Source organism: Phaethon aethereus (genome assembly GCF_964289735.1).
Source record: "Phaethon aethereus genome assembly, chromosome: 5".
NCBI classification, from domain to species: Eukaryota; Metazoa; Chordata; class Aves; order Phaethontiformes; family Phaethontidae; genus Phaethon; species Phaethon aethereus.
Window position 1 is genome coordinate 71,696,566 of NC_138579.1, and position 26,786 is coordinate 71,723,351.

General features: G+C 65.8%; 1 protein-coding gene across 1 annotated transcript; it reads right to left on the reverse strand.

The window, feature by feature from the left end:
* On the reverse strand, positions 1 to 26,100 carry B4GALNT4 (beta-1,4-N-acetyl-galactosaminyltransferase 4). Its single transcript, XM_082000941.1, has 20 exons — positions 25,646 to 26,100; positions 14,739 to 14,854; positions 12,037 to 12,147; positions 11,406 to 11,501; positions 11,005 to 11,095; positions 10,550 to 10,650; positions 9,714 to 9,781; positions 9,176 to 9,254; positions 7,406 to 7,472; positions 5,717 to 5,860; positions 5,357 to 5,466; positions 4,929 to 5,029; positions 4,454 to 4,536; positions 2,488 to 3,748; positions 2,006 to 2,313; positions 1,596 to 1,749; positions 1,142 to 1,214; positions 894 to 1,047; positions 435 to 561; positions 1 to 264 (listed from the first exon to the last, which is right to left on the reverse strand). The coding sequence occupies exons 1-20, from the start codon at positions 25,794 to 25,796 to the stop codon at positions 150 to 152; spliced, it is 3,510 nt and encodes a 1,169-aa protein (XP_081857067.1). The 5' UTR covers positions 25,797 to 26,100; the 3' UTR covers positions 1 to 149.
* Positions 26,101 to 26,786: the final 686 nt, after the last annotated feature.

Genomic DNA, 26,786 nt, shown 5'->3' on the forward strand with positions numbered 1-26,786 from the left:
CACTCCCCCCCTCCCCAAAATAACTGCGGTTCGTTTACAGGTGCCCTCCGTGCTGGCAGCAGGCGTGCCGGCGGAGGGCAGGGACAGCCGCGGTGGCCTGCCTCCGGCAGGCACGGGAGGGTCAGCGGCTGCGGGCCGGGCTCGGGACACTAGTCCTTGGGTGGCTTCTTGCTGCGGGCATTCCACATGCCGCGCTTGGAGTGGTAGTAATGGTAAAAGTTCCTGAGACGCAAGCGCTCCACCTCCAGCCCGCTCTGAAGGACCCTGCAGCCGGACAGAGGGACAGTCGCTCAGGGAGGGATGGATCCGGCCCTCCTAACAGGAGGCTTTGCCCCTTCCCCGCCGCGGCGGCCCTTTAGCCAGCCCGACGGAGGGGAGCGCGGGTGCCCAGCCCTGCCCGGGGGTGAGGGGGCTGCCGGGACCCCCAGCCTCACCTGTCCAGGAGCTCCCAGTCCTCCCCGCCCCAGCGGTCTCTGAACTCCTCCGTGTTCATCCCTCCCACGCGGTCGAAGTCCGACTTGTAGATGCCGAAGAGGCCGAAGCCGTTCACCTCCCAGTAGCCTGGAGCGGGGAGAGCAAGGAGGCGAGGGGTGCGGGGGACTCCGGAGCCCCAGGCCTTGACCTCTGCGCTCTCCCTGTCCCAGCCCCTCTTCCCCCTGCCCGGGTCCGTCCCCATCACTGCCACCTCCTGTGGGGGTGTGCCAGGTGCCAGCCTGGTTTCGGGGGGCATCACACCCAGCGTGCCTCAAGCACCCTTGGGCTCGAACCTCACCCTGCCGGAGCGGAACTGGCCCGTCCTCCCTGCGCGTGCGAGCCCGGCTGCAGCCCGAAGCCGGCGCAGCAGCTCTCCTCGGGCACGGGAAAGGCGTCACGGCAGAGGGGACCCCGCTTACCGTTGGGCTCCCGCGGGGAGCTGCCGCAGCTCAGCCTCATGACAATGGGCGCGTAGGCCAGCTTCCCCTCCACGCAGTGCTTCCGGATGCTGTCCAGGATATTGGGGGGGAAATGGATGTGCAGGTCACAGAGGAACACGATGCTGTGCCCGTCCTACAGGAGGGGACGGACACGTGTGTCAGGATCCGGGCGAAACAGCTCCAGGAGAGGAGCCAGGGTGAGAGCTGGTTCCGCTCGCCCGGCTCACCTCGACCGTGTCCACACCCGCCTGCAGCCCGGCCGAGCGCTCAAAGTTCCCCGTGCGCCGCAGGTACTGGTAGCTGAGGAGAGAGAACAGGGGGGTTAGTGCTGGTGGCCAAAAGGGACACAGCCAAGAGGAGGACGGGGACCACCAGCAAGGAGATGGGACATCCTCAAGAAGGGGGTCAGGTGCCTACAACTCCTGCCGAGGGTCCCCCCATGGAGGCAGCAGAGGTTTCCGCATTCCCATCTCCTCCACCCGGGAAACAAGTGTAAACCCCCCAAAAAGGGGGAGGAGAGGGGCAGCGAGGCCGAAACCCATGCCAGGCTGGGGAAGGAGCAGCAGGTTGCGTGGGCACCACCAGGGTAGCCTGTCCCACCATGAGGAGCCCTGCAGACCCCTGCCTTGGCAGCCCCCGGGAGAGCAGGGTGGGACCCGGAGCTCGTGTGGGGTGGGTTACCGGGGCAGCCGGGCATCCCGCAGGGCTTTCTCGACGTCCATGTCATCACTGTCAAAGTCCACCAGGATGACGTTGAAGTTGGCGTCCTTCGTAGCCCCGTGCAGGCGGGCCATGTCCGAGATGAACTGCTGGACCCAGCGGGCTTGATTCTTCACTGCCGGACACAGCCACAAACAGCATGGGCTCACCACGGGGGTCCCAAGAGCACCCCCTTCCCCAACCAAACCAACGTCCCTTCCGATGGGAAGCAATAGCCTCAGCATCTCGTGAGAAGCGATAACCTCATCCCCCTGGGGCCAGACTGGCGGATACACCTGGGGAGCAAAGGGGTTGCCTTCCTCCCACCAGAGGATGCTGAGGGCAGAGGGAGCAGCAGAGACCCTGGAGAGATGCATCCTGCTGTCACCTACCAGGTACCACGAAGTGCACCATGACGTCCTGCTTCCAGCTGAGCCGCAGGGGCCGGCACAGAACAGGTTTTCCAAGGAGGATGCTCCAGGTGCTTGGCTGGGGCTCGGTGGCCCCGAGGGCCGGCTCTTCGGGGTTGGCCTCGGCACTGTCATCCTGCTTGCCCTGGTGCAAGAGGACGTAGACGTACTCGGACAGCCGCACTGTCCGCTGGCCCCGCTCTGCCAGCTCCAGCTCCAGCAGGTAGCGGTTCCCCCGGGCTGTGTCCCGGCGCTTCTCCACATTGACAATCCTCAGGAGGGTGTAGATGCTACAGGGAAAGGAGAAGCACTTGAAAGCACCATCATCGTGAGCTCTGCTCCCTGCAGGTCCCTTGCTCGAGGGGTTGGCCTGAACCCACCATCCAGCTCACCAGGCCCCAAGGAGCCCGGCAGGGCGAAGGCACGTCCCCCCAGCCTGCCGCCATGCCCCCCGCCCTCCCTACCCTCCGTTCTTCTCGTTGAGCTTCTCCATGTACTGTGCCACCACGTCAACAACCTCGCTCTCGCTCAGCTGCAGGTTGCCCGACACGTTGCAGCGCAGGTCGTTCCAGTCGGAGCGCAGGAGCTCGAAGTCCACCGCGCTGACACTGAACGTCCTCTGCCAGTTGATGGAGTCCTCCAGCCAGCTCTGCTGCAGCTCCCCAGTCTCGTAGCTGTAGTCCAACACCTCTTCTTCCTCCTCCTCCTCTTCCTCCTGGCCCTTTCCCTCCTCCTGCTGGGACACCGTTGTTTCTGACATCTTCAGAAAGGACGTCACGCGCGTCCCCTCCAAGTGGGTCGCCTCAGAGGAGTTGTAAGCGGTGGTGGCCACTGCCCGTCCCGGGGCAGGGGTTGTGTCCTCATGGGTCTCCCTACTGAAGAGCCCATCAGTCCCCAGGGCGAGGAGGCTGGGCAGCGCCCGCCGCTCGGTCCCCAGCTTGGATGGACGTTCCCACCTCCTGCCACCCGCCCGCGTGCTCTTCCGCCTGGAAGGGTCCCTCTCCTTGGAGATGTTGCTCAGGAGCCAGGGGGTCCGGCGGCCAGGGACAGCACGAAGCTTGCTGGAGGTGATGGGACGCTTCTGAGGGGACCGGGAGCGAAGGTGGACTTTCTTCAGAGGTTTCGGGTAAAGGAAGATGCCAGGGAAGACTGGTTCCTGGGCCGAGGCTTTGCGCTTCCCCGGCTGCAGCCTGGTCACGTAGACCTTCTCCTGGGCTTTCTGGGGCTTTTTGTCCTGCCTGGGTGCTGCAGCCTTGCGGGGACCCAGCGTTTTGGCTTTGCCACCAAAGATGGGAACAGAGAGGTGGGGTTGAAGGCTCAGAGCCATGGCGCGCTTCGAAGACGCCAGCAGCCCCAGTTCATCCTCCTCGCTGGGATCCTGGGGTAACCAACTGAGCATCCGCCCATGGACCTGCTCCGGCGCAGGGCTCACGTCCTCCTCGCCATGGAGGTCCTCGGGGCCAGCCGCCGGGCTGGCGCTGGCCTGATGGGATGTGCTCCATCTTCCCAGCTGCCCGGGCGTGCCCGGCTCATCCTGGGCCTGACCCGGCTTGCGGCGAAAGCTGTAGTAGTCCAGGTCGTCTCCATAATCCCCAGTGACCGGCGGGGTCTCCTTCCCTTTGGCTCCGGGTGCCGGCCCAAAGCTCTTCTCCTTAGCTCCAGGAGGTGGGTCTGTGGGCTCAGGGCTGTCCGCTCCTTCCTCCTCTTCCTCATCCTCCAGGAAATCTAGGGAGTAAAAGCAGAGGTAAGTTCCCCGAGGGTCCCGGCCGCTCAGCACACCCCCCTGCAGCGCGCTGGCCCAAGACAAGGAGGCCAAGCTTGTCTCCAGCTAGAGATTAAGCTGCGAGCGGCCGCTGGGCGAGGGAGGCCGAGAGCTGGCGGGCACTGCCCGACGCTCACCGGGGCTGGCAGCTCCCGGCTCTGCCCATTAACAGCTCCAAACCTCGGCCGCATCTTGGCACCGCTCATATTTCATCCGGGAGCAAACCCGGCCTGCCGGGGCTCTGCCGGGCTGCAAACCGACAGCAAGGCAGGCTCTGAACAAACCGGCTCCGGCGCGTGCCCGCGAGCAGCCCCAGACTCCACGGCAGGTCCCATGGTGTCCTGCCGCCCACTGACCGGGCCACCCCAGGAGATGCGGGTACGTGGCCTCAAGAAGCAGGGAGGGGGAATCCGAACCCCAGCATCCCGCTTCCCGCATCCCACGGCGCCTTGTGGCTGAGCCGAGTGGGATGCGCGACCAGGGAGCGTGCGGAGGCAAGCTGCTCCGCGCAGCCCTGCCCTCCTCGAGCCTCCCAGCATCGCTGGAGGCATCCCGATGAGCCGCATCCCTGCGCGGACGGGCTGGCGGGCGAGGATGCCAGGTGCTCAGCTCCGTGCCAAGCTGCTGAGAGATGCCCAGAACGCTGCCAGCGGGGAGCGGTGACTCACTGTCTGGGTTGAGGAAGAGAAACGCTCGCTGGCGTGGATCCTCCTCCTCTTCATCCATCTTCATGTACTTATAAAAACCAAACCTGGGAGACAGAGGAAAGATGAGGTCCCGGAGACAAGGGAGGGGCGTATGCGCGAAGGGACGTGCTCACACGCACGCGAGGAACATCCCCGGCTGCAGCGCAGGCACCCGGGCGCGGCCCAGCTCCGAAGGGAGCTGGGATTCCCAAAATCCAGGAGCACTGCCAGGTCTCAAGCTGCTACGTGCCCGAGAGATGGGAAAAGAGCCAGCCTGGAGGTGGCTCTTTCCATGGGGGACAGAGCGTGGGGACACACGGCTGAGGATGCATCACCTCCGTGCCGTTTCTCCAGCTCTTTGAGCGCCCTGTTGATATCAGCCCCTTCCTCCCCTTCCATGTACCACCACCCAAATACCGGCCCCCCAACACCCAAATACCGGCCCCCCAACACTTACTTCTCCAGGTAGAGGGGGGACTCCCTGTAGAAGCACTTGTTCTCCGTCTCCATGTGAGTGAGGCGCGTGAAGTCGTTGGGGTACACAAATGAGAGGTAGACCTGGGGAGATGACCACGCCGCTGTCAGCCCAGCGCAGAGTGGGCTCACTCTGAGGAAGTGGGGGCTGGCAGGGCTAGGAGCTGTGGACCCAAGGCCACCAGTGCAGCCCCTCAACGCCAAGGTGACCTCCAGCACCTCAAACACCCCACCGAGCTTTTAACCCAGTCCAAGACAGGGAAGCTCAGCGCGATCTTCCAGTGAGGGACATTTTCTCCTGGATTTTAACTGCGTGGAAACGCCCCTGCCCTGGGGTGGGGGCAAAGCGCTCTGCCTCGCCACGTCTCCCATGGGAGCGTGGCCCCGTCCCCGTCGCGGGGAGACACTTACGAATTGCAGGCCCTGGTAGCGGGCGATAGGGAAGTCCTTCACCACGTAGGTGGGGCTGTAGGCACAGGGCACCAGCACGTTCTCCACTCGGGAGGCCTCGATCGCAGGGGCTGAGGAGAAGCAGCTGTAGCTCAGCCCCAACACGTGCCCTACCAGCCCCGTAGCCCAACCCACGTTACCATTTGTAGCCCAAACCATCTCAACTTGCCCCGCTTACAGACCCCAGCAGAGATGCCCTCCACCCAAGAGATGGGCAGAAGGTAGCCGGGATGCTCTGGGTGCCTGTGGCAGCCAGGTCCTGCCTTGTTCTTCCCTCAAAACCCCACGGAGATGCGCGAGGGTCCGGTCCCAGCCACTTACTGAGGAAGAAGGTGTCCCTGGGGTCAGACTTCAGCATGTCAGCCCCATGCTCATCTTGCTGGGCCTCCCAGAGGTAGCTTCCGCTGTGGCTGGCCAAGGTCTGCGGGATGTGCTCCACGTGGTTCATCTTCAGGGATGATTCATCTGAAGCGGGCGAGGACAGGGCCTGAACCCCATGGGCATATGCATACGGAGCATCGACCCAGGAGCGTCCTCCGAGGTGGCACCTCCCAACCTCTCCATCCCTCCCACCAAGGGGGCTCAGCGGATTCTGGGTTCCTCCTGCTCCCGGGGGAACAAGGGGAGCCGAAGTGTCTGCATGAGGCCAAGCCCAGCTCCTCCAGCCCTCTCGCAGGCTCACAGACCCCATGACTAACCAGCCTAATGATTATTGCCGTCAACTAACGAGCACCGAGAGGACAAGGGTACAACTGATCTCAGCCAGGCAGCCCGGCTCCAATTGCAGCATCTCTTGGGTGGGGGGGCATCTCTGCTGGGGTCTCACCACCCTCAAAGACAAGGGGTGGGAACGCTCCGGGGCTTTAACTCCCACGGACACAGGAATTAAACCGTGAATGTTCTTCCTGCAGAGATGCAGGTAAATGCAACATGAGCTGGTTTTGCCTCCTCTTCAGGGATGAGGGTGGCACGTTGTCCTTGGCTGTCAACCAGCCCCCAGACCTCCCCGAGGGAGGTCACCTTGCTCCGGTCACCTTGGCCACACTCAGAGCTGCCTGCCCCGAGCACCCAAGGGTGCTCCCTTTCCAGGCAGCCCTGCCTGCTGCGGAGCTGCAGGGAAGCAGGCAGGTCCTGCAGCCAACGGGACCCCCTTCCCCAAGCCCCAGATTCTTCTGCTTGCAGCAGGGAAAGGCTCCCAGAACGCCTCCGCGCAGCCGGCTGAGGTTGGGCTGCCGCCCCTGGGAAAGCCCGGAGAGGGAAGGAGGACGCTCTGCGCACCGCTGGCGTGCCCCACGCCACGGGGATGGGCTCCCCGTGAGCGACGCGGCTTTGCCCCGGGATGCCGCTGGGGCCTGAGGGAGCCGGGGAGCAGCAAAGAGAAGCAGAAAGCGCCAGCACCGACGGAGAGCGGTCAGGGCGGGGGGGGATTTATCTGCACTTCATCCATCTCCTGGGCACCTGCGTCAATACCAGCAGCACCCCTCCATCCCTCTTCTCCCCATCAATCCCTGCCTGTTGCCTGTCCCCTCCTGCCTTACCGACACCTTCCGGGGCATGTTTGATGACCAGTCCTCCGGCGCATTGAGCACTGGGGCAGGACCCATCTATCAAGTCCTTTCTTGCTGCCAGGGAAGGGGCAGGAAGCAGAAGATCTATAGATTTAATTAAACCTCACGCCGTCCATCCCTGCCCACACGACAGCCCCTCATAACTCAGGGCCAGGCGAAGGAGCCAGCCCTCCGTGGTCCCGTTAGCAGGGACGAGGCTGGAGCAGCGGAGAGCTATGCTTCCGTGGCGTGTCACCTCCGCACCCCACATTTAGGAGGGTCGCGGCACGCCCCGCTACCCTATGGCCCCGACCCACCGCAGCCCCTCGCCGCCTTCCTTACAGGAGCTCTGGGGGGGGGCCGAGGGGCCGAGATCCTGCCGCAGGATCCAGTTTCCCTCCCGGGTTCCGGCGCCGTCTCTCCCCTCGAGAGCTCGCCCGCGGGCGCCGCGCGTGGCCCTTACCTGCGTACAGGGAGATGGAGGAGGAGTCGATCACTTCGAACTTCGAGCTGGGGAGGAAAACGCGCCACTAGGGAAACACAAAAGGAGAGGGAGAATCAGCGGGAGGGTGGCCGGGGCTCAGGACGCGGCCGCCCAGCCCCGGGCGCCCCAGGATGGGTCCTCCCCTGTCCTCGGCTGCCAGGAACGTCCCGCGCTGCGGGAGAGGAGCGAAGGGAAGGGCCGATCCCGCCCCCGCGGCCCCAGGCCCGTCTCCCGCCTTTACCCGAGGCGGTTTGGGACCGGCGTGGTCGCGGTTTGGGGCCGGCGTGGCCGGGGAGGGGGAGGCTCCCGGGGGTGGGACGCAGGCTGCTTCCCTCTCGGGGCTGCCACACGGCCACCCGCGGTCCTTCTGGGCCGGGCAGGCCAGCCCCAGCCCCGCGGCGGCGGCCGTGGCATCACGGGAGGCCGCGCTCCTGCCTCGCCGGGGAGGGACGACGCCGGGGCGCGGGGCGGCTTCTCCGCACGCCCCGCTTCGACCTCGGGGGACGGAGCAGGGAGGCCGCGGCACGCGCCAAGGCCTCGGCCGCGGCCGGCAGGCGCCGAGCCCTACGCCGCCGCCTCTGCCTCCCGCAGGGCCTGAGCGCACACGGATGGCGGGCGAGCTCGCGGGGGCTCGAGAGGGTCTCCAGAGCCGCCCGCGCCGATTAACTACCCGCGCTCCAAAAGCGCGTCTTGAGCCTTTGCCCGGACAAGCCCTTAGATACCCACAGGGAGAGATGCATTAGGGTCCTGCTTTTTTCTTCTTGTTGTTTCTTTCTGAACATCTGAAAGGCTTCCCTCCCTCCAGCAAAAACACGTCTCCCCATCTATTTGTTTTTCACGGCAGAAATGCAGATCTTATCGGGGAGGATCGAGATGGAGCCCCGGGAGGGCGAGGCTGAGCGATGGTGAGGAGAGAGGCAGGGAGGAAGGGGTGTTGTCAGCCTCTCCGACGCTTTGCTGGCACAAGTTTGACTCCAGTGATTAATGACTGCTCGGGAGAAAGGAAACCTTTGCTAACGAGCCAACATCTTCCCCTCCCGAAGACAGCCCGCGCTGCCGACGCGCACGCTCCGGGCCTCGCCGGGGTTGTGCAGCCAAGGCAGGCAAGTTCAGATCTGAAACTCGTGCTACCTCTAAGGGGGGAAAGAAGAAAGGGACCCACGCCACCGCCTCGGCCGTCCCTCCCGAGGTGGGCTGCCGCTCGCGGGCGGCGGCCTGGGACCTGCCTGCTCTGGCCTTGCACGATCCGCGCGCTCCTCGCCCACGCAATGGGCTCCTCCTAGAAGCAGCCCACAGGGATCCCTCCCCTCTGCCAGCCGCTCTGCAGGAGGCCAAGGAGAGCGGAGAAGGGACGGGCCTGGCCACGCAAGCGCTGCGCGTTCCAGCGCCGCTGCAGCCTGGAGCGGAGCGGCTGCTCCGTTAGCATCCCTCACGGGAGCACAGCAGAGGGACGGCGGGGTCGTTAGCTCCCGAAAGGCCACTGGCACAAAAGAATTGGGTGAGCACGGAGCAAAGCAGCCCGTGCCAGGCGTCCTGTGCAGGAATAGCCCGGGGAGACGAGCCCCAGCCCTGTCAGAGTGATGCTGCCTCGTCCCCTCTGCGGACTGAGCCGGAGGCAGCCGAGGGAGGGGGGGAAATCGTGGCTTTGCTCCAGGATAAAGCGTTTTAACGCGCATCAGGGAAAGTCCTGGCGCCGGCTCCTGACAGGACAAGCCTTGAGAGGAGCACGGTGTGGGAGTTTTTACTCACGCCAACTTCCACGTGGTCTGAACCTCGGTCGTCTTGTTTGTGGAGCAGCTCGAAGTAGTAGCGTCTGGAGGACATGAGGCTGCGCAAGAGGGCAAGAAGCCGGTTAGAAATCATTGCCGAGCTGACTGCTCCCGCTGCCAGGGCGATGGGAGCCCCCCTGCTAGAGGAGCCATCTCGGGAAACCCTCTCTGTCTTGCTCACATGTGGCTAAACCTTCCTGGGGCACGGAGACAGGCAGCGTGATGTGGGTATCTGCTCCCCCATCCCACTGCTGAGAAGCTTCGTGAGATTGGGGGGATCCCCCATCCCCACCTCATCATCTGCGGAGGTGGCTGTGGCCCCCAACACCTTCAAGCCACTGGGGGCATGGTTGGTTGAGCTCCTGTCCAGCCCAGACCCCACATGCCTTTTGGGAAGAGACCACGGTCAGGGTCTCCTCCTGGGGAGGAGGAACCGGTCAGAGTCGTGTGGAACCAGCAACTCCACCTCCCCGAATCCATCCACCCGGGATGGACGGTGGGAGCAGGGACACACTCACCGTAGGGGCTTGGAGACCTGCGAGCTGAATTTGGTGAACTCTCCTGGCGCCGTCCACTCGGTGCCCAGCTGGGGGAAGGAAAAAGGAGCGTGTGAGAGCACCAGGGATGCCACAGGCCAAGCAGGCACGAGGCCCAAGCCCCGCCAGGCTGTGAGAGCCTCTCCTCCACCTCCATCGGGCACTATGCCATGCTGCAGAAAGGCTCCTCGGGCAGGAGGATGTCCCAGGAGCTCTATCCCTGTGCCTGCCTGTCCCCAGCTGGTAGCATGCCCGCCACAAGAACTTGTCACCAGCCAACACCACCAAGATCCCAAAAATGCATGGGTGCGATGACAGACCACAGGGTTTCCCGCTTTAGGAGTTAATGCCGAGAAAATCCAGGAGCAAATATTAAATCTCCTATTCTGGGACATAAGCTGGTCTTTGGTAGCTACAGCTAGGATGGGACGAAGGGGCAGATGGTCCTTCAGAAGCCAAACCAGGCCTGGCCAGGGGCAGAGATGGGACCAGGCTGAAGTAGCCCAGCATTTCCCAAGGGGGCAAAGAAGCAGGAGAGCTTTGCCTCTAGCAAAGTCACGCGGGGACCCTGCACGCTCCCTTTAAGCGCTGCTGCAGCAGAGGGAGCTGTGGAAAGGAGAATTTCCAGTGGCTAAAGAGCACCCAGGGGCTCGAGACATCACGAATTGGGTGCTAGGGACCCCCAGAAGGCACCCGGGAGGGTTATCAGCACGTGGGGAGCAAGGAGCAAGGCACCCCTAAGGAGGAGACTCTCTCGGAAGGAGCTCGAGCACCCCTGGTGTGGGGAAAGGCAGAGGGTCGAGGACGAAGGCGCGTACCTTGCCCACGAACGCAGCCAGCCGGGAGTTGGACGGACTCTCGTCGGAGCTGAGCCAGAACTCTGAATTGTCATCCGATGCCACGGAAAACTGGAAATCCCCTGTGGAGAGCAAAGGAGAAGGTCACCACAGAGGGGTACAGCAGCCCCGGTGGCACGGGCTCAGTCCCAGTGTCTCGTTTTGAGATGGGGAAACAGGGATGGACGGACACTGGTGATGGGGCCACCCCAGACCCCGCGCTGTGGCTCTGTCCTGGATGGGATCGGGGCTTCACCTCCCTTCAAAGCAACCGGGGAAAAGGGTCTTTGCTCCAGAAGGACCCCCCTGCCTGGGAGCCGGGGCATTGGCGACTGTCTCTTACCAGCCCTTCTGTCCTGGTGTGGCCCAGGAACGGGGAAGGAGGCAGCTTCTCCTCGTTGCTGCAGGGGGAGAAGAGGCCAAGCTCCATCACTCACCATCCTTGAAGGGGTGGATGTAGCCAAAGATCCTCAGCCCGTAGTTCTTCCACTTGGGCGAGACAGCCAGCTTCTTCACCGTGGTGCGGCTCTGGGGAGGAGGGGCAGGGACGCGAAAGCACAGTCAGTTCACGCCTTGCACCAGCATCACCCGTCCCACCTCCTCCTCGTTACCCCAGGGTCCCGTGCCCCTGGCAGCAGAGGGGACGTGGAGCTCCCGTCACCACCCACCTCTCCCTCCATCCCTGCTCTGCTGGGAATCACCCGTCCTGAACCAGACCAAAAAGCCTGCAAACGACGGTCTTGAGGACCAAGGCCACAGCCAGCGGAGACCCAGAAGCACCCAGAGAGGGAGGAGCGGCCCCTCGCTCCGGCCCACCGCCAGCCGGCCCGGGACTCACGTGGGGAAAGAGCGGAAAATGGAGGTTCTTCCGCAGGTGCCGCACGGCCCCTCCGCACCAGTCTTCAAAGACATGCAGGTTTGCCTTCCCTTTGTACTGCGGGACGAGAGGGAGACGAGATGCTCTTCTGCAGTGACACCGAGGAAGGGCTGAGCTCCCGCCCCTGCGCCAGCCCAGGGCCATGACACCAACCCCGAGGAGAAAACCCTCCTGCTGCCGCTCCGGCTCCCAAACACGAGGGCAAGGGGAGTTGCCTGGATAGGGCTCCAAAGGCTCGACCTGCCCCGGCACCCACCGCGCAGCCAGGGCAGGAGCCGGCACGGCGTGGGCCCCTCCAGAGGAGCCAGGCAACGAGACGGCCCCCGGCGCACCCGGAGCCGCGCACGCCCACGGCGCGCACCCGCCAGCTCCTCGCACCCGGGCGAGGAGCCGATCCCGGCGGGCACCGCGCCGGCTGCGGGACCCGGCAGAGCCCCGGGCCGGGCCGCGCGAGGGAGAGCCGGCAGGAGGACGGCTGGAGACGGCTTTGGAGCCTGGCGCGCTGGGGAGACACGGGCCGCGGGGTCCCCCGCGAGGGGCTGGGTGGCCTCTCCTCCGCCATCGCCCCCCTTGCTGCTCCCTGCCCGCTCACCTGCTCGCGCCAGGGCAAAGCCTGCTTGGTCAGGTTGAGTTTGGGGTGCGCGCTGGCTCGGTCGGACCGCCGGCCTCTGGAAAACCAGCCGTCCAAGTCCTGCCCGTCGTTCTGCGAGGAAGCCGGAGGGCGAGATGAGAGACGGGGGGACCGGGGCCAGCCCGGCGTCCTTGCAGGAGTCCCTAGATCTAAACGTCTCACTTTGGACATCAAGTGCTGCCAAAGCGAGGGAAAAGCTTCCAAGGCTAACAGCAAAGGAGAGCAGGGGCAGGAGGAGGCAGAAAAATATTGGCAAGGTGTCCCGGGGAGCAGAGGTTCAAAATGTTCCAGCTAAACTCGTTTCCCTTCCTCTGCCAGGGAGAGAAACTTCTCCCAAACAGTGAGTTTTCTGTTCCTCCAAAATAATTGCCCGGCCTGACGGGCTACTGGAAACAGAGTATTCTGGGCTCTGTCTCCACAAGAGCAGAAGCGATCTCTGCTCTGCTCCCGGGCGGAGGAAGCAGGATGCTTCTCTGCTCCCCCTCTTCCTTTAAAGGGGATTAGGTTAATCCGATCGCTTATGTCTCATAATTTAGAGGGATTAGGTGAGCATTCACCTGCCCCTGGCTCGCTGGAAAGGTGGTGGGTGGCAAGGAAGAGCCTGGCGCTCCTGGACCCTGCCCAGAGCATCCTCCTCTTCCACCACGTCGGCAGCCGCAGGCAGAGCCGGCGCGAGCCCACGCCATCGCCCCAACCCTGCCGTCGCATCCCCGGGAGCGCGCGCAGAGAAGGGACGAGGGGCCAGCTAGCACGGGGCGGGAGGAAGAGCCACCAACCCCCTCCAAAGCGACCGCTGACCTGCCGCTCTGTCCCTTGCTCGTGTGACGGGAAGCTGCGCCTGTCACACGGGGCGCTGGCTGGTGTCACAGCCCATCGTCACACTGGTGACATGGGCACGCAGCATCAGCCCTCTCCGGGGATGGGACCGAGGGGCACGGACGTCCCTGCCTCCCGTCCCAGGAGGATTCACAGTCATCGTCCCTCAGCCGAGCAAGGAGGGACGGGGCCACCCCCCTGAAGAGCGGAGCCGACCCGCTCCAAAAGCGGAGCCCGGCTCCGAGCCCAGGCGGGAAAAACTGCAGCATCGACAAAGCACAGCCCGTTAGGACATTCGGTGCCAAAGAAATAATTAGCAAACTTTGCCTAAACGAACTCATTAGCGTCCCGGAGGAGGGGAGCGGTGCCCTTGGAAGATGTTCTTAGGGAGGTGGCACAATTGTGCCGCGCTTGAAGGATTCACCTTCAGCGCAGCTCCCGCCGCCGCCCTCACCGGCACCGTCCCGTGCGTCCTCTGGGCACCCCTTTTGCCCCCTGCCCACCTGCCCCGGGTTTACGAGGGGCCGGGAGATCAGGGCAGGGGCTGTCTTCTCCGCGCCCATCCCCTGCCAGCCAGCCTCTTCCCCACCCCGATTTCTCACGCCCTGCAGCTGGCTCGCCGGCCCCAGTGCCCGGAAAAGCCTCTCTGCTGCCCGAAGGAGGGACCAGAACGGGTCTCCATCCCTCGGGAGAGGCGGGTGGAGGGGACGAGCCACCGGCATCCCCGCCCTGCCCCAAGATAAAGGGGCGGCTCTGTGGACAGCAAGAGCCGTGGCTGGGAGCCCGCCGGGAGGAAAGTTTTCCATCTCCTTGTTTTGAAGGAGCACGTTTTCGCCCGTTTGGGGAGTCCTTTCGAGCCAGGCTGTTTGCTCTCAAACTAGAGTGAACTTTCGCCCGCCCGCCGCAACAGAGGGGCCTATTCAGAGCCCGGCTCCCCGCCGCGGAGCTGCCCTGGAAACCGGCACGGGGGTTGTTTGCCGAAGGCGGCGACGACCCGGCTTTTAATTGCCGAGGCAGCGAGGCTGCAGATGTCCGGCAGCTGCAGAAGACAGCGGGCAGGGCTAGGCCTAAAGAGCTGGGCACCGAGGGGGCTCCGGGCGCAGGGACTCGATGCTCTCCCCTCCCTCCAGACACCGAACACCCACCCGTGCCCAAGGACGGCGGCTTGGGAACAGCCCGAGCGACGCCCGCCCCGACGGCGACTCGCCGTCACGGGCTTGGCAGCAACCTGCTGCTGGGATGGGGCGGGGGACGGCGCCCGCCCGCCCCGCTCGAAGCCTCGTGGGGACAGCGGGGTGTTGAGCGAGGGCTTGGTGACAAGCTGAACGGGGCACAGCAGGGTGACCTTGTGGCTACGGCGCCAAGTGCCTCCCCGGCTGCGAGCAAGGAGAGAAGCTTTCTCCAGCTTCCGCTTGGAGACCCCACCTGTGGTGTACTGGGACCAGTTTGGGGCCCTCCAGTCTAGGACAGAGAAGCAGAGGTTAGCAAGATGGAGCAGAAGACACGGGAGAAGGGGGTTTGCCCAGAAAGGCAGGACCTTACTGCTGTTGGCAGCTATGCAAGAGCGGGGTGTGGAGAAGATGGTGCCAAACTCCTGAGAGGAGCACAGCGACAGGGCAGGAGGCACAAGGCGCAACCCTGAAAGCTTCCGTGGGGTATTAGGGATTTCTCTTATCCTCCATGAGGGTCGCAGAACCAGAGAGGCTGTGCCCTCTCCGTCCTTGGATCGGCTCAGCTGACAAGGCTTGGAGCACCCTGCTCTAGTTGGCCATGTGTTGGGTAGGGACTTTGACCGCTGACCTCCGTAGGTCCCTTCCCACCCGACCCCGCTCCAGCTCCCCAGTTACCATCGGCTCCTCCTCGTGGCTCTCACTGGAGTCCTCGGCTTTCCCCCGCCGTGCCGACACCTGGGCTGCCGCCGGCCGCCGGCCGGGATCCGTCACCTCCCCCAGCCTCTCGCCATCTGCGAGGGGAGCAGGAGGAGTGAGACCACAGCCACCTCCCGCATCCTCCCCGTCCCAGCACCGCTCCTCTTTCGGGGACACCCCCTCCCCCGGCACGGGGAAGGGCTGGCGCTGCCATCGCCGCTGGTCCCGGCGGGGAGGGACGTGGGGGACGGCGCCGGGGGGCTCTGGCCGTGACTCCCCTCATTGCATTTGTGCTAGGCAGCTTCCAGCAGCTCCTCAGTGTCAGGTTCAATTACAGCCCCCGCAGCCCAGCTTTATGGGAGAGACGGCCGGGATCAGCTCCCGCAGGACCTCACTCCACATCCGCCCTCGGGGGTGCATCCCTGCTCCCTGCCCCTCCGGTCCCCACCTCCCGGAGCATCCCCTGGCTCTGCCCGCAGCACGCCGGCTCCAAGCCCCCCCCGGCACATTCTCCCCAAACCCGCCTTCCCACCCCCCGACGCCACGCTAAAGGCACCGTCGCAAAGGCCTCGCTAGCAGCCCCATTGCAGACGACTTCGTTACCGTCTGCTGCGCTAATTATTCCCGACCTGCGGCCTCCCCCCTGCAGCCCGTGCCCATCCTCCTCGGGCCGCGAAGGGAGGGTTTGTTTCAAACCGCCCTCGCCTCCCAGCATTAAAATAACCCACTTCCCCCAAAGCGTCGGCACAGACTTGGAAAACACATTCGCGGTTTGGGGGGCACACCCCCTTCCTCTGCCACAGCAGATGAACTTTTTCGGCAGGCACACAAAACCTGGTGGATGGAGGGAGCTCGCTCCCGGCGCCGGCGCACGGCTCGGCCCGGCACCGAGGGGAGCTCGGTGCAGTACTCGGAGAGGCAGGCGTCTAAGAGCCGCTGCCGTGAACACCCATGGGTCCCCCCAAAAACCAGCTGCCCCCATATCGCAATAAGGGGGAGCCCCAGGCGTCGCGAGCAGCGACACGGCCCCGGCCCCGGGCGTCGCGGCAAGGGGGGCACCGGCCCCCTCCCAAGGGTACGGCGAGATGCCCGACAGCGAGTCCTGGGGGCTCCTACCCCCGAAAGGGAAACAGCCGCAGCGGCCGCCAGGGTGGGAGATGCCGGGGCAGCTTCGGAGCGCGTGGCCCGGCCGAGGGGCTCGGCGTGCCCCCGCGGTCCCCGCCGCACGCCTCGGCTGCCATTAGTATTCCAGCGGCCGCGCAGCCGGCGTCTCCTTGGCGATGGCAGCGCAACCCCATCCCCACCGCGGGGACAGGAAATCAGGCTCTAAAGCCCCTTCTTCCGCGCTCAGCCATTCTCCAGCCGCCGGCAGCTCCGCGCCCTCCTGGCAGCTCCCGGCCTCCCCCGGCCGCCCTCCTCCCCTCACCCGCCCGCGGCCCCACCGAGGCCGACCCGGAGCACCGCAGGGAGGAGCGGCGTCTCCTTTTGCCTCCTCCGCTCCCGAGACCCCCCGCCACTCCTCGGGATGCTCCTGCCAGCACAGGCGGTGGAAATAAAGCCGACCCCGCCGTGCCGAGGCCGCAGAAGCCGCCGCTCTGGCGCAAAGCGCTGGCGCTATCCGCCCCCCCGCCGCCCATCTGTGGATTAACCACAGCCACAAGGAGCTCAGTGCTCCCGAGGGACGGGATGCAGCGGCCGGCGCCGTGGTGCCCATGCAGGGTATCCCTCCCGGCCTCGGAAGGATGAACCCGTCTCCCACGGGGTTTGCCAGCTCAGCACCCGTTTGCGGCGCAGGCTGGGGGTGCCACGCTGCAAGTCCTGGCCCCGGGAGGGACCGACCCCCCGTCCGGGCTTCTGCCCCCAAGCCCCGCATCCCGGCGGGCAAACCTGGGCCAGCAGCATCCCGGGCTGCATCCCGGGGACGGCTGGATGTGGTCACGCCGCGTCGCTCAGCCCTTTTCGCTCACCTCTGGGTACCGCACCGGGTTTGGGCCCCTGCTGCTAAGGCACCGGCTAAGTTGGAGAGAGATTATTTGATATAAATTGGAGCAATGGTTTAAGTAACAGCGAGGCTCAAGACCTGCGTGCCTTCAGCAAAACCCGCTCTCCTTGGCGGGGAGGCAAGCGCTCACGCCGAGGTGCCCACGTCCCAGGAGGAGCGAACGCGCCAGCAAAGCCCAGAAAAAGGCTGCCAGGCTTCTGCGCCCGTGTTTGTTCCCCTGCGATTTAAATACCGCATCGGAAAGTCAAGGGCAGCCTTAGCCAAACACCTAAACGCTCCTCAGCCTGCGTGGGACCGGGAAATAAATGCCCCCTTGATACGGGGAGGGAAAGGCCAGCACCTTGTACCAACGAGCATCACTTTCCTGCCCCCCCCCAAAAAAAGATCGAGCCCCTTTGGTCTGAACCTCACCCCTGTGAGAGGGGAGCGGGTCGGGGTATGAGAAGAGGAGGGAGAAAGCAGCGCTGGGAGGAAGGGGGGTTCGGTCCCCCCGGCGTGGTTTCCTCCTACGCACCCTCCCAGCACCCCGGGACGCAGCGCCAGCGCCGCTGCCCCGATTCATTCTGCTACCCTGCCCCTTCCCCCCGCCGGCGAGCGGGCAGAGCCGCGCCAGGCGGGTGGCGGGGGCGAGAGGACGGGGGAAGGTCTGGAGGGCGAGCACGGGGACGGCGTGACCGGGGGACGCTCGGCAGGGACGCGCCAAGAGCTCTCGCCCCAGCACGGACGGGGCAGCAGACACGCCAAGCCGTCCGCAGGAGCGGGAGCGGTCCGCAGGATGAGGCCGCGGGTGCAAGGGACCGAGCACCGGCCCCGTCGCACGGCAGAGCCCGGGGCCATGCCTCCCCGGGGGAGACGAGCTTCCCGGTTATCACGGTCGCACCAACGCCCTTCGTGCCGCCTGCCCCGGCGCCGGGAAGCACATAGGGCCCTTCACACGCCTCCCCCCACCCGCTCGGCTGAGGGCACGCAGCTCGCCCGCCCCAAACACAGCCCCTTTCTTCGGCTGGGTTTCGGGGACGGGATTTCTCCTGCAGCTTCCTGGACCCTTTCCAAACCCTCCGACGCGCTTAGCAATGCCCCTTGCCTTCGCTTCCTCCGGCTTCTCTGAATTGCTTCCAACGAGCCTCCCCTCCAGTCGCTTGCTGCACGCCCGCTCCACGCCCACTGCCCCCGCTCCCAGCCCAGTCCCTCGGGGATAAACTGGGGATCCCAAAGCCGGGACCCCTTGGCACGGCCAGAGGGAAGCTCACAGGAGCGTCTGCAACAGGATCAGGGCTGGGATTCCCAAAATCCCTGGCTCCTGCCCCCCAGCTGGATGCTCATCCCCGACAAGCTGCGGCTGCCCCACGGGACGGGTCCCCCAGGCAGACGGCGGGTGGGATGGAGCCACCGGAGAGACGCCGCCGGGCCGGCGGCCGGGGAACGCCATGGTGTGCTCCACCCAGCTCCAGCCACGGCTCCGCGCCCCATCCCAGACGTGCCCTGTCCCAGACGTGCCCACGCGAGGATGAAAACCCGCGCGCGTCAGAGGAGGACCCTTCGGGGACGAAGGGCACCGGCTCGGCAGCAGGCACGGCGCTGGAGGAGGCGGCAGCACCCAGGACCTCCCAGCATCCTCCCGTCCGACACGCGGCCGGAGTCCGGCCCTGCTTTGCTCCAGGCTGTGCAAAGTCCGGGTGAACGAAGCTGAGCCCCCGGGGCTTCGAGGACGAGACCTCGTCCTTCGGCAGCCGAGCACCCTCGCGACCCTTCTCTCTCTCTTTTCTCCCCCAAAACAGACCCTGAAGGGCACCGAGTGCCTGGGTTCAGCCAGCGACACGCCCTGGCCCCAGCTCCCAAGCACATCAGATCCCAGTGGGATCTGGGGCACGGGCCCTGCGTTATTTCCAACCCCTTCCCCATCAAGCTGACGCTCCAGAGCGGACGTGCGGAACAATTGATCCATCACCCACAGCCATGTCCCACTGTAACACGGCCCCGGCTGCCTGCAAAGCCCCCAACCCCTGCAAAGCCCCGGCAAAGACGCAGGGAGCTGGCCGGGACTGCAGAGGCCTGGAAAAATGATGATATTCCCGAAAAACATTGCGCCTGAGCTCGAACCCCCAAAATCTTGTGCCTAAAGGGAAAGCCCAGGCGTCAGCTGAGGAGACTAGAGGAGCAAGGGGATTTTTTCTCCTGCCTCCCCCAAACCAATTCGTTCCACGCCGTTTACCCACACTGCGACGCCCCTCAGCCGGCACAACGGAAATCGATGCCGAGTCGCTCAGGGCTGGGACGGAGCTGCCATGAGACCCCCCGAGCTGACAGACACCCGCCAGGAGAAGCAGCCCTGACATCGCTCAGCTCGGGGTCCCGAAGCATCGGCAGCACCCGGTCCTCCCGCATTCCCCCCAGGTCACACCTCACCACGCATCCGTTGCCCTCCAGCCCCCATCTCCAGCCCCGTTCCATTTTGCACCAGCTCCGAAGCGTGCCGGGGGGTCCAGCCGGGCTGAAGGTGGTGAACCCGTGGGGTTCCCCATCTCACCTGCCAGCTTTCCGACGCGGTTCAGCCAGCGCCCGGTTTATCTCCACCAGCCCCGGGTGCTTTGAACCTTGTCCTTAGCTTTCATTTGGCAGCAAATTTGGCTGAGTCCTACCCCTCTGCAGGGACCACCCGCTCCTGTTCAGCCTCCCCCCCTGAAACCCTGCCGCGCATCGCACTTGTGGGGTCCCCGCCGATCGGCGGCCGGCTCCCACCCAGCTCCTCGCCCCGCCAAAATCCCCGGGTCCTGCCGCCGCCAAGGCAACCAGCCACCGACACTGGGGGCGGCTGCTCGTCCCCTCCCGAAGAGCGGCTCCGGAGAGGCCCGGCACGTGGCGGGGAGATGTATGGCGGTGCTGGGGCGGATAAGGCTCCCCAGACATCAACGCAAAGAGCTGCTGGTGCTCGGGAAGAGCCGGTACCGCGGGGCGCGGAAAGCGTTTTGCCCTCCCTGAGCACCTCCAGCGCTACGGCGGCGACGCCTTCGGAGCCGAGCGCTGCCCTTACAAAAAGCCAAGAGCCCTGCCCCGGCCCTCGCAGCCGTCACCTCCGGGCCAGGGAAAGCCAGCAGCGACGGCAGCGGCCGAGACGTGCGCCGTCACGGGCTCGGGGGGCATGGAGCTGGCTGGCTGCGGGACAGGGCTCTGCACGCCGCCGCCGTGGCCGGTCCCGGCACGCCGGGACCCACCTGCTCCTCGCCCCCCCGCCGCCGCGCTCCCTCAATCGCCTCTTTGATGCCGAAGCCGGCGGCACAGAGAGGGCTGTGACCGCAGCCGCGCAGCTGGCGCCCGGCTGGGGATGCGCTCGCCTCCCCGCATCCCCCCGAGCCCGTCAGCCAGGGGTACGGGCAGCGAGCCGGGGTCCCGGCCACGCCAAACCCCCGGGATGCCGTGCTGGCTGAGCAGCGCCGTGGGCCCTTCGCCGCCCTCCTCGCCGGGGCCCTCCAAAAGCTGCGCAACTCCGTCACGGCACGGCCGGAGAAGGAACACCGCGCAGCCGAGGGACCCGCCGCCCTGGTGCTTGGCCAGCCAGGCTTCCCGGAGGCCCCTTCCGTTCGGATCCGCCGTTGCCCCAGCGAGCGACCCCGGCTCGCCGCAGAGCTTCAGCAGCGCTGTGGTTAATGGAGGCTTCAAAAGAAGCCCCGAGAGGAGGAAAACAGCGCAGGAAATTAATTGACAGCAAATGCCCACATTAAAGGGGACAGAGAATATTTTTGATCGGGTTGTTTTATCTCTTTTTTTTAAATGTTTTTAAAAAGATTTAAGCTGCCAGGTCTTGGAAGAGCCTCCACGGCTGAGGAGCTATGGAGGGACAGAGCATTTTGCTCTCTTCTCCTTCTGCCCTCACCGAGACCCAGCGGGACCTGCTGACCCATCCCGCACGGACACACGTGCCGAAACCATCCCCTCTGCCCAGGGTCTGGGGTTTCTGCGGAGACTGGGGCAACGAACACACCCACAACATCCCTTCCCTGGGGAGGGACCCCGCAGCTCCCGGGGGCAAAGCAAAGGGCGATGCATCCCTAGAAATAAAGCTGCATCCCTGCTCCTGCCCTCGCACGCTCAGTGCCGGAAATCCTGTGTGGATCCCCAGGGATCTGCTCCCACTCTCGCCCCCCCGGGCACCTGAATATTTCAGGCAGAGGCAGCAGGACCCAGGGCCAGGGTGTAAAGCCCTTCTCCCCGGGTACGGGGTCAGACCCAGGCTCCCCCCATGCCCTGCCTTACTGGCCACCGCCACAGGCAAGAGGATCGGCTCCAGCACCGAGCCCAGCTCAGGGTCCCCACGCTCGAGCCCACCGCGACTCCGGGGAGAGACGGCCAGAGCAGAGACAGGATCAGGCCCAGGCACCCTGCCCCGGCCCACCAGCGAGCCCTTAGCCCCCCAAACCAGCAGCGGGGGGCAGAGTTAAGGATAAATTACCCGGGCGTAACCCATTCGTCTGCACCTCACTATCAGGCCCTGCAGCTCTCCTGGCTCCAGGAGACCCTTCTGGAGACCCCTCCGGCTGCCGAGGGCCCTGGCTCACAGCCGGGCCGGGCAGGTGCCGCCGCGGGGCGGTTCAGAGCCAGCCACGCCTTCCAACAGCCACATTTCTGCCTCTGAATATCCCCCATCATCCGCCAAAAAGCCCCGAGATGCTCGCAGCCCCCCTCAACCAATGGACGGGGCCCGCCTGTCCGTCCGTCCGTCCGTCCGCCCCTTGTCCACCCGCCCCGCTCTTGGCGGGTCTGGCACGGCGACAAAGAGCCGACTCCGGGCAGCGGGGCACCTGAGAGGAGCGGGGCAAGGAGCCCAGTGCAACCCGGGCCACAGCCCGGCGACGAGGAGGAGGGACGCAGGGCTTCCCGGCCGGAGAGACGGCCCCGGTGACACCAAAGCCTGCCCATCCCCCTGGCTCCAGGCCTCCCTTGTCAGCAGCAGGGATGGGACCGGCGTTCCCCGGCACCCCGCGCCGAGGGGGTCTGCCCAGGGCAAGCGGCCTTTTCTAGCAGGGCTGGGAGAGCGGGGCCAGGCCCGGAGAACGAAAAGCCGCACCCAGGCTCCTCGCAAACCCCGCCGCCCTTCCTCTTCCAAGGGCTCGCTCTCCTCCTCCTCCTGCCGGCATTCCTGACAAAAGGAACGCAGCCCGGGCGCTCTGCAGCGTTTCAGCGTCCCCGCTAAAATCGAAGCGCCTGTCGTGGCCGCACCCGCCCGGCGGAGACGCGAAACCCCCCGCGGTTCGGGGGAAACGCTGCCGCGCCCCGGCCCCAACCCCGGCTCCGCCTGCGCGCGAGACCCCGAAGGCCGGGTCCCCGGGGACGGCGGCCGAGGACGCGGCTCCGCAGGCGGCGCCGGGCTGAGCCGAACAAAGAGCATCCAAGCCACCGCTGCCTCTGCCCCGCGGCGTTTTTGGGAGCCCTCTGGCCCGCGGCAGAGGGGTGTCCCTGCTCCCGCGCACCAGCGGCCCCTCTCCCAGGCAAAGCTCAGGAGGACGCACGCACCCAGGCCCGGGCAGTGCCGCGTCCCGCGGCTGTCAAGAAGCCCGGCTGGGTTTTCGGCCCCGGACGGCCCCGCTTCAGCCGCGAATCGGCTTTACGTCCTCCGGCACGCATTCTGCGCTCCCCCGCTTGCGACCCCCCAACCTGCCTCCCAGCACCGCCGACAGCCCCTCGTGCTAAATCTCGGCCCCGGCGAGATGGCTGCCGGGCGAGCAGGGCCAGCCCCGCGCCCCTGCTAAGAGCCATTTTAGATTTTTACTGTAATTTTTTTCCCATTCTTCCTTGTCTTTCTTCTTTTATTTTCTCCTTTCCACCTGGCACACCAGCATTTCCACCCCATTGACTCGCAGCGGTTTCCAGCCGGGAGAACACCGTAATGGCCTCATTATTTCAGATGAGGTATCGTGTGTTCAGTTAGGCAGAGAAGGGTAATTATCTACTTGTAGAAGATAAGAAAAAGGGGGGGTTATTTTATCAGGGAGCTAGCACGGTTCCCAGCCAAGTCCCCGGATGCTCCAGCTCCACGTGTGACCGCCGGCTGGGCCGAGGGGACACGGGTACCCCCCGAATAATCCCCCCCACGCCTTCGCTGCGCTCCCCGACACGCGCAGACCCCATCGCCGGCGCTTGGCCTGGTCCTCCCCACCTTACCCCCCCCAAGCTGCCAGAAAGCCTCGTGCCCTGCACCTTCAGCCCGCAGAAAGCACACCTGCTGGGTGACACTTCATTTAATGAGTAATTAACCCTTTTTGTCACACATCCTCTCCCGGCCGACGCGAGCCAGGCAGCGTCCTCGGCAGCAGGCAGACAGGTTCTGGCTCACGGTAGCCAAAAAAAAAAAGTCATCTCCAAATCTCAGACACCTTTTGGTGCACTGACCCTTGCAGTGACACTGAAGAGCCCCGCATCCTCCCCAGCCACCTCTCCCCCTCCACGGACAAGCGTCCCGCCACACCCAAGGGATCTGGGACCGGGACACACCAGAGCTCCCCACAGATCCCACAGCCCCGCGGATCAGGGAGGAGGGAGGAGACAGGCGAGCCGGGAGGGCACGGTGACCCCGCTAAGCCCCGGGGAACGTCGGGTACCGGCTGCTCTCCGTTGGGAACGTAACGCACGCCGACACTGCGCTCCACCGCCGGCTTAGGGGATGTCTCCTGCGAGAGCCAGGAGGTGGAGAGGAGCAAATCCCATCCCCACCAGAGCGGGACCCCCGTGGCCACGGGAAGCAAGCTCTTCCCCCCAGCGCGGTACGAAGGCGGCTTCAACGCGAGCGAGGTGGAAAAACATCTCCGGGCAGAGGGGGCTGCCCCAGACCCCCCCTCCAGCACAGCTCTGCCTTTCAGCCCTCCCCACGGCTCAGCCCCAAACCCTTCCCTCTTCCCCCAGACTCTTGCACCAAGCTTTTTATTGATTATATTTTTGTTTTCTCTGATATAATTTATTCCTTTTTTTTTTTATTATTTTTTACTCCAATGTTTTTCCAACTAAAACAGCTCCCTGGCTCTGCCACTCCAGCTCTGCTGGGTGGCAGCAGCAGGAGTAGGGTCCATCTACGTGTGCCTGGATCCCTTCCCCAGCCTCCCCCTGAGCCCTCCCCACCACCACGCCTCCAAAAAGGCTCTGTGAGACCTAAGCCCTGGCTTTGCCACACGTCCGCCCACGCTTTAGGCGCCAGTTGGAAAATCCCAGTGTAAGGAGCCGCATCTCCCCAGAGTCCGGACCCAGACTCCAGAGAGGGGCACGATCCAGCCCAGGCGAGGTCCAGCTTCCCCTGGGGAAGCACCCAGCTCACCGCGCTCCTGCCAGAGAAGACGCCCAGTGCTCCCCCCGGCACGGGACACATCCAAACCCCCTCACCAGACCGGCGGAAAACGCTGCCGGAGCGTGGCCGCTACAGCAAACGCCCCGGCTGGCCCTCGGAGCATCTGCAGGGCAGGCTGGGAGGCAGGGCACGGAGGGAGGAGGTGGGGGAGAGCAGGAGGAGGCACCCACCGCGTCCGGCGCCTGCAAACGCACGCAGGACGGGCAGCGGAACACAGGCATTGCTCCGCGCATCCTCCCCAGATGAGGCCACGGAGGAAAACCTCGTCTCACCCTCGCGCCGCAGCATCCCGACAGCCGGAGGGACCCCGAGCCGCGGTCTCACAGCCGGCCACGCGCGAGGCCGGCCATCCCGCTATCTGCCCCCCGCCCAAAGCTGCCGGGCCTGAGAGAGGAAGGACTCAGCCCTTCTTAACACCAGGATAACCACGGAGACGCGGGGCAGCCGCTCGCGGTGAGACTTCCCTAACTTGTGGCTTTTCCATTAAGCACGGCCCTGCAGCGGAGAAAAAAAACAAGCGGCGCAGGCTCCCCGTAAGCCCTCCTTTGAGGCGATGCACAAGCAGCCTCATTTCCTGCTTCTCTTATTAGCATTATCCTGATTTTCCCGATTTAACCGTAAGGCCCAGAAATCTGCAGGATCATGCTGGCTGCTACGGTCGGAAACTTTGGCTTTGCCAGCGGCGAGGCTTCGCCGCCTCCAGAACTGCTCTGACCCGCTCGGGGAAGCCATTTCTTGCCTCAATAAGCACTAACTCTCATTTCTCTGTAATTTTTTTAGGACAAACGTGGCTAGGCGAGTTCAGTCTGACCAGAAACGTTACAGCTCAGGTTTCACCCGGCAAGTATTTTGTGTAGTTTTACGCCACCCGAGCAGCCCAACGAGGTCTGCAAGGGAAAAGCCGGGAGCAATTAGCCACGAAGCCGAACCGTGGGGCGAGCGCGAGCACCTGCCCCCCCCGGAGCGTCTCGGTTCGCATCCGCGGGCTGCATCCCCGGATCCCATCCCTGGATCCCATCCCCGGACCCCGCCCGCGGGCGTTAGCCGAGGCCTGGAGGAGGAGGAGGAGGAGAAGGGTGTTTTCCGACGGCGAAGCGGGGGCTGCGGCAGCGGGGGCCGGGCTGGGGCTGGGTTCCCCCCGGGGGCGGCCAGCAGCGGCTGGAAGCGGCCGCCTTTGTCACCGCGGCCAAGCGGCGGCGGAAAAACGAGGACGGAGCCGCTGGAGGGGGCGGTGAACCCCCCTCCCGGTCTGGGGGTCCCTCCCCGTCTGCTCCGGTCACCCCGGTGCCTGAAGAAGGTGCACGGCCGGGCGCGGTGCCGGGGTGCCGCGGAGGAGGCCCGCTCCGCCCGGGCGGGGAGGGGGAACAGCCACCGTTGGGACGGGGGGGTCCCGCCCCCGGGGGTGGTGGGGGAGAGCGGAGCCGCGGGTGGAGGCGGCACCCGCCACCTTTGGGGGGAACCCTCAAACCCCACCGAGGGGTGATGGGGGTCGGCGGGAGCCCCCCCCGGTGCTGCCCCCGTTGGAAGGGGGGTCCGCCCGCCTCCCCCCGTTACCTCTGCCGTAGGCGAAGGGGAGGCGGAGGGCGCGGCCCTGGCGCACCAGGCTGATGTGGAGGTAGGTGAACCAGACAGCGAAGGTGAGCAGCACCAGCAGCAGCAGCAGCTTCAGCTGCTTCCGGAGCTTCTTCACCGGGAGCCGCGGCATCCTGCCGCCCGCATCGCCCCCGCCGCCGCCGCCGGCCTAGCCCCGGCCCATCGGGCCCCCCGCCCGCCCAGCCCGCTCGTTACGGGCCGGCTGCGAGGGCAGCGGGGCGGCGGCGCGGTGACCCCCGGCCGCCCGGTGCATCGCCGCCGCCCCGGCACCCGCGGGTGGGGGAATGAATGAGCGGGGCCGCGGCGGGGAGGCGGGCGGGGGTCTGCGGCCCGGCCCCGCCCCGGCGGCGCCGCCGCCACGCCTCTTCGGCCCGAGCGACGGCAGCTCCGGCCAATCGCGAGACGCCGAGCCCGGGCTCGCCGCCAATGGGCGCTCCGCGGGGGAGGAGCCCGCGGAGGCGCTGCGCGTCTCCACGCCAACGGGCCGGCATCCCCGCGCGGCGCCGCGGGAGAGGCCATGCGGGGCGCGGCGGGGGGAGTGACCGTGCTCCCGTCCCCGTCCTTGCCCCTGCGCGGCGGCGCGGCGGGAGGGGAAGGGCTCTTCGTGCTGCGGGGCGCGCGGGACGGGTGCCGCGGGCCTCGATGGCACCGCCCCCAGACCCCTTCCCCCCGCGGCGGGGATGGTACGTTCCCGCGCGGCCGCGGCAGGGGCTGCGGGGCTCGGTCCCGTCCACGGGTGGGGCGGGATCCCCCCCGCTGGAGCGAGGACACCCCCTCTCTGGCTGCAGAGATCCCAGCGGTGCAGGGATCCCCCGATCGCCCCTCGCTAGTTGCAGGGATGCCCGGGGTGCAGGGATCCCCCTGACCCCCCTCGCTGGGTGCAGGGATCCCCGGGGTGCAGGGATCCCCCTGACCCCCCTCGCTGGGTGCAGGGATCCCCGGGGTGCAGGGATCCCCCTGACCCCCCTCGCTGGGTGCAGGGATCCCCGGGGTGCCGGGAGGTCACGGGCCGCGCCGCCTTGAAGGAGCCGCTCGCCAGGGCTGCTCCTCGGGGCCACGGCCCTGCACCCCCGGGCCACCCGTGTTCAGCCAGGCTGAGACC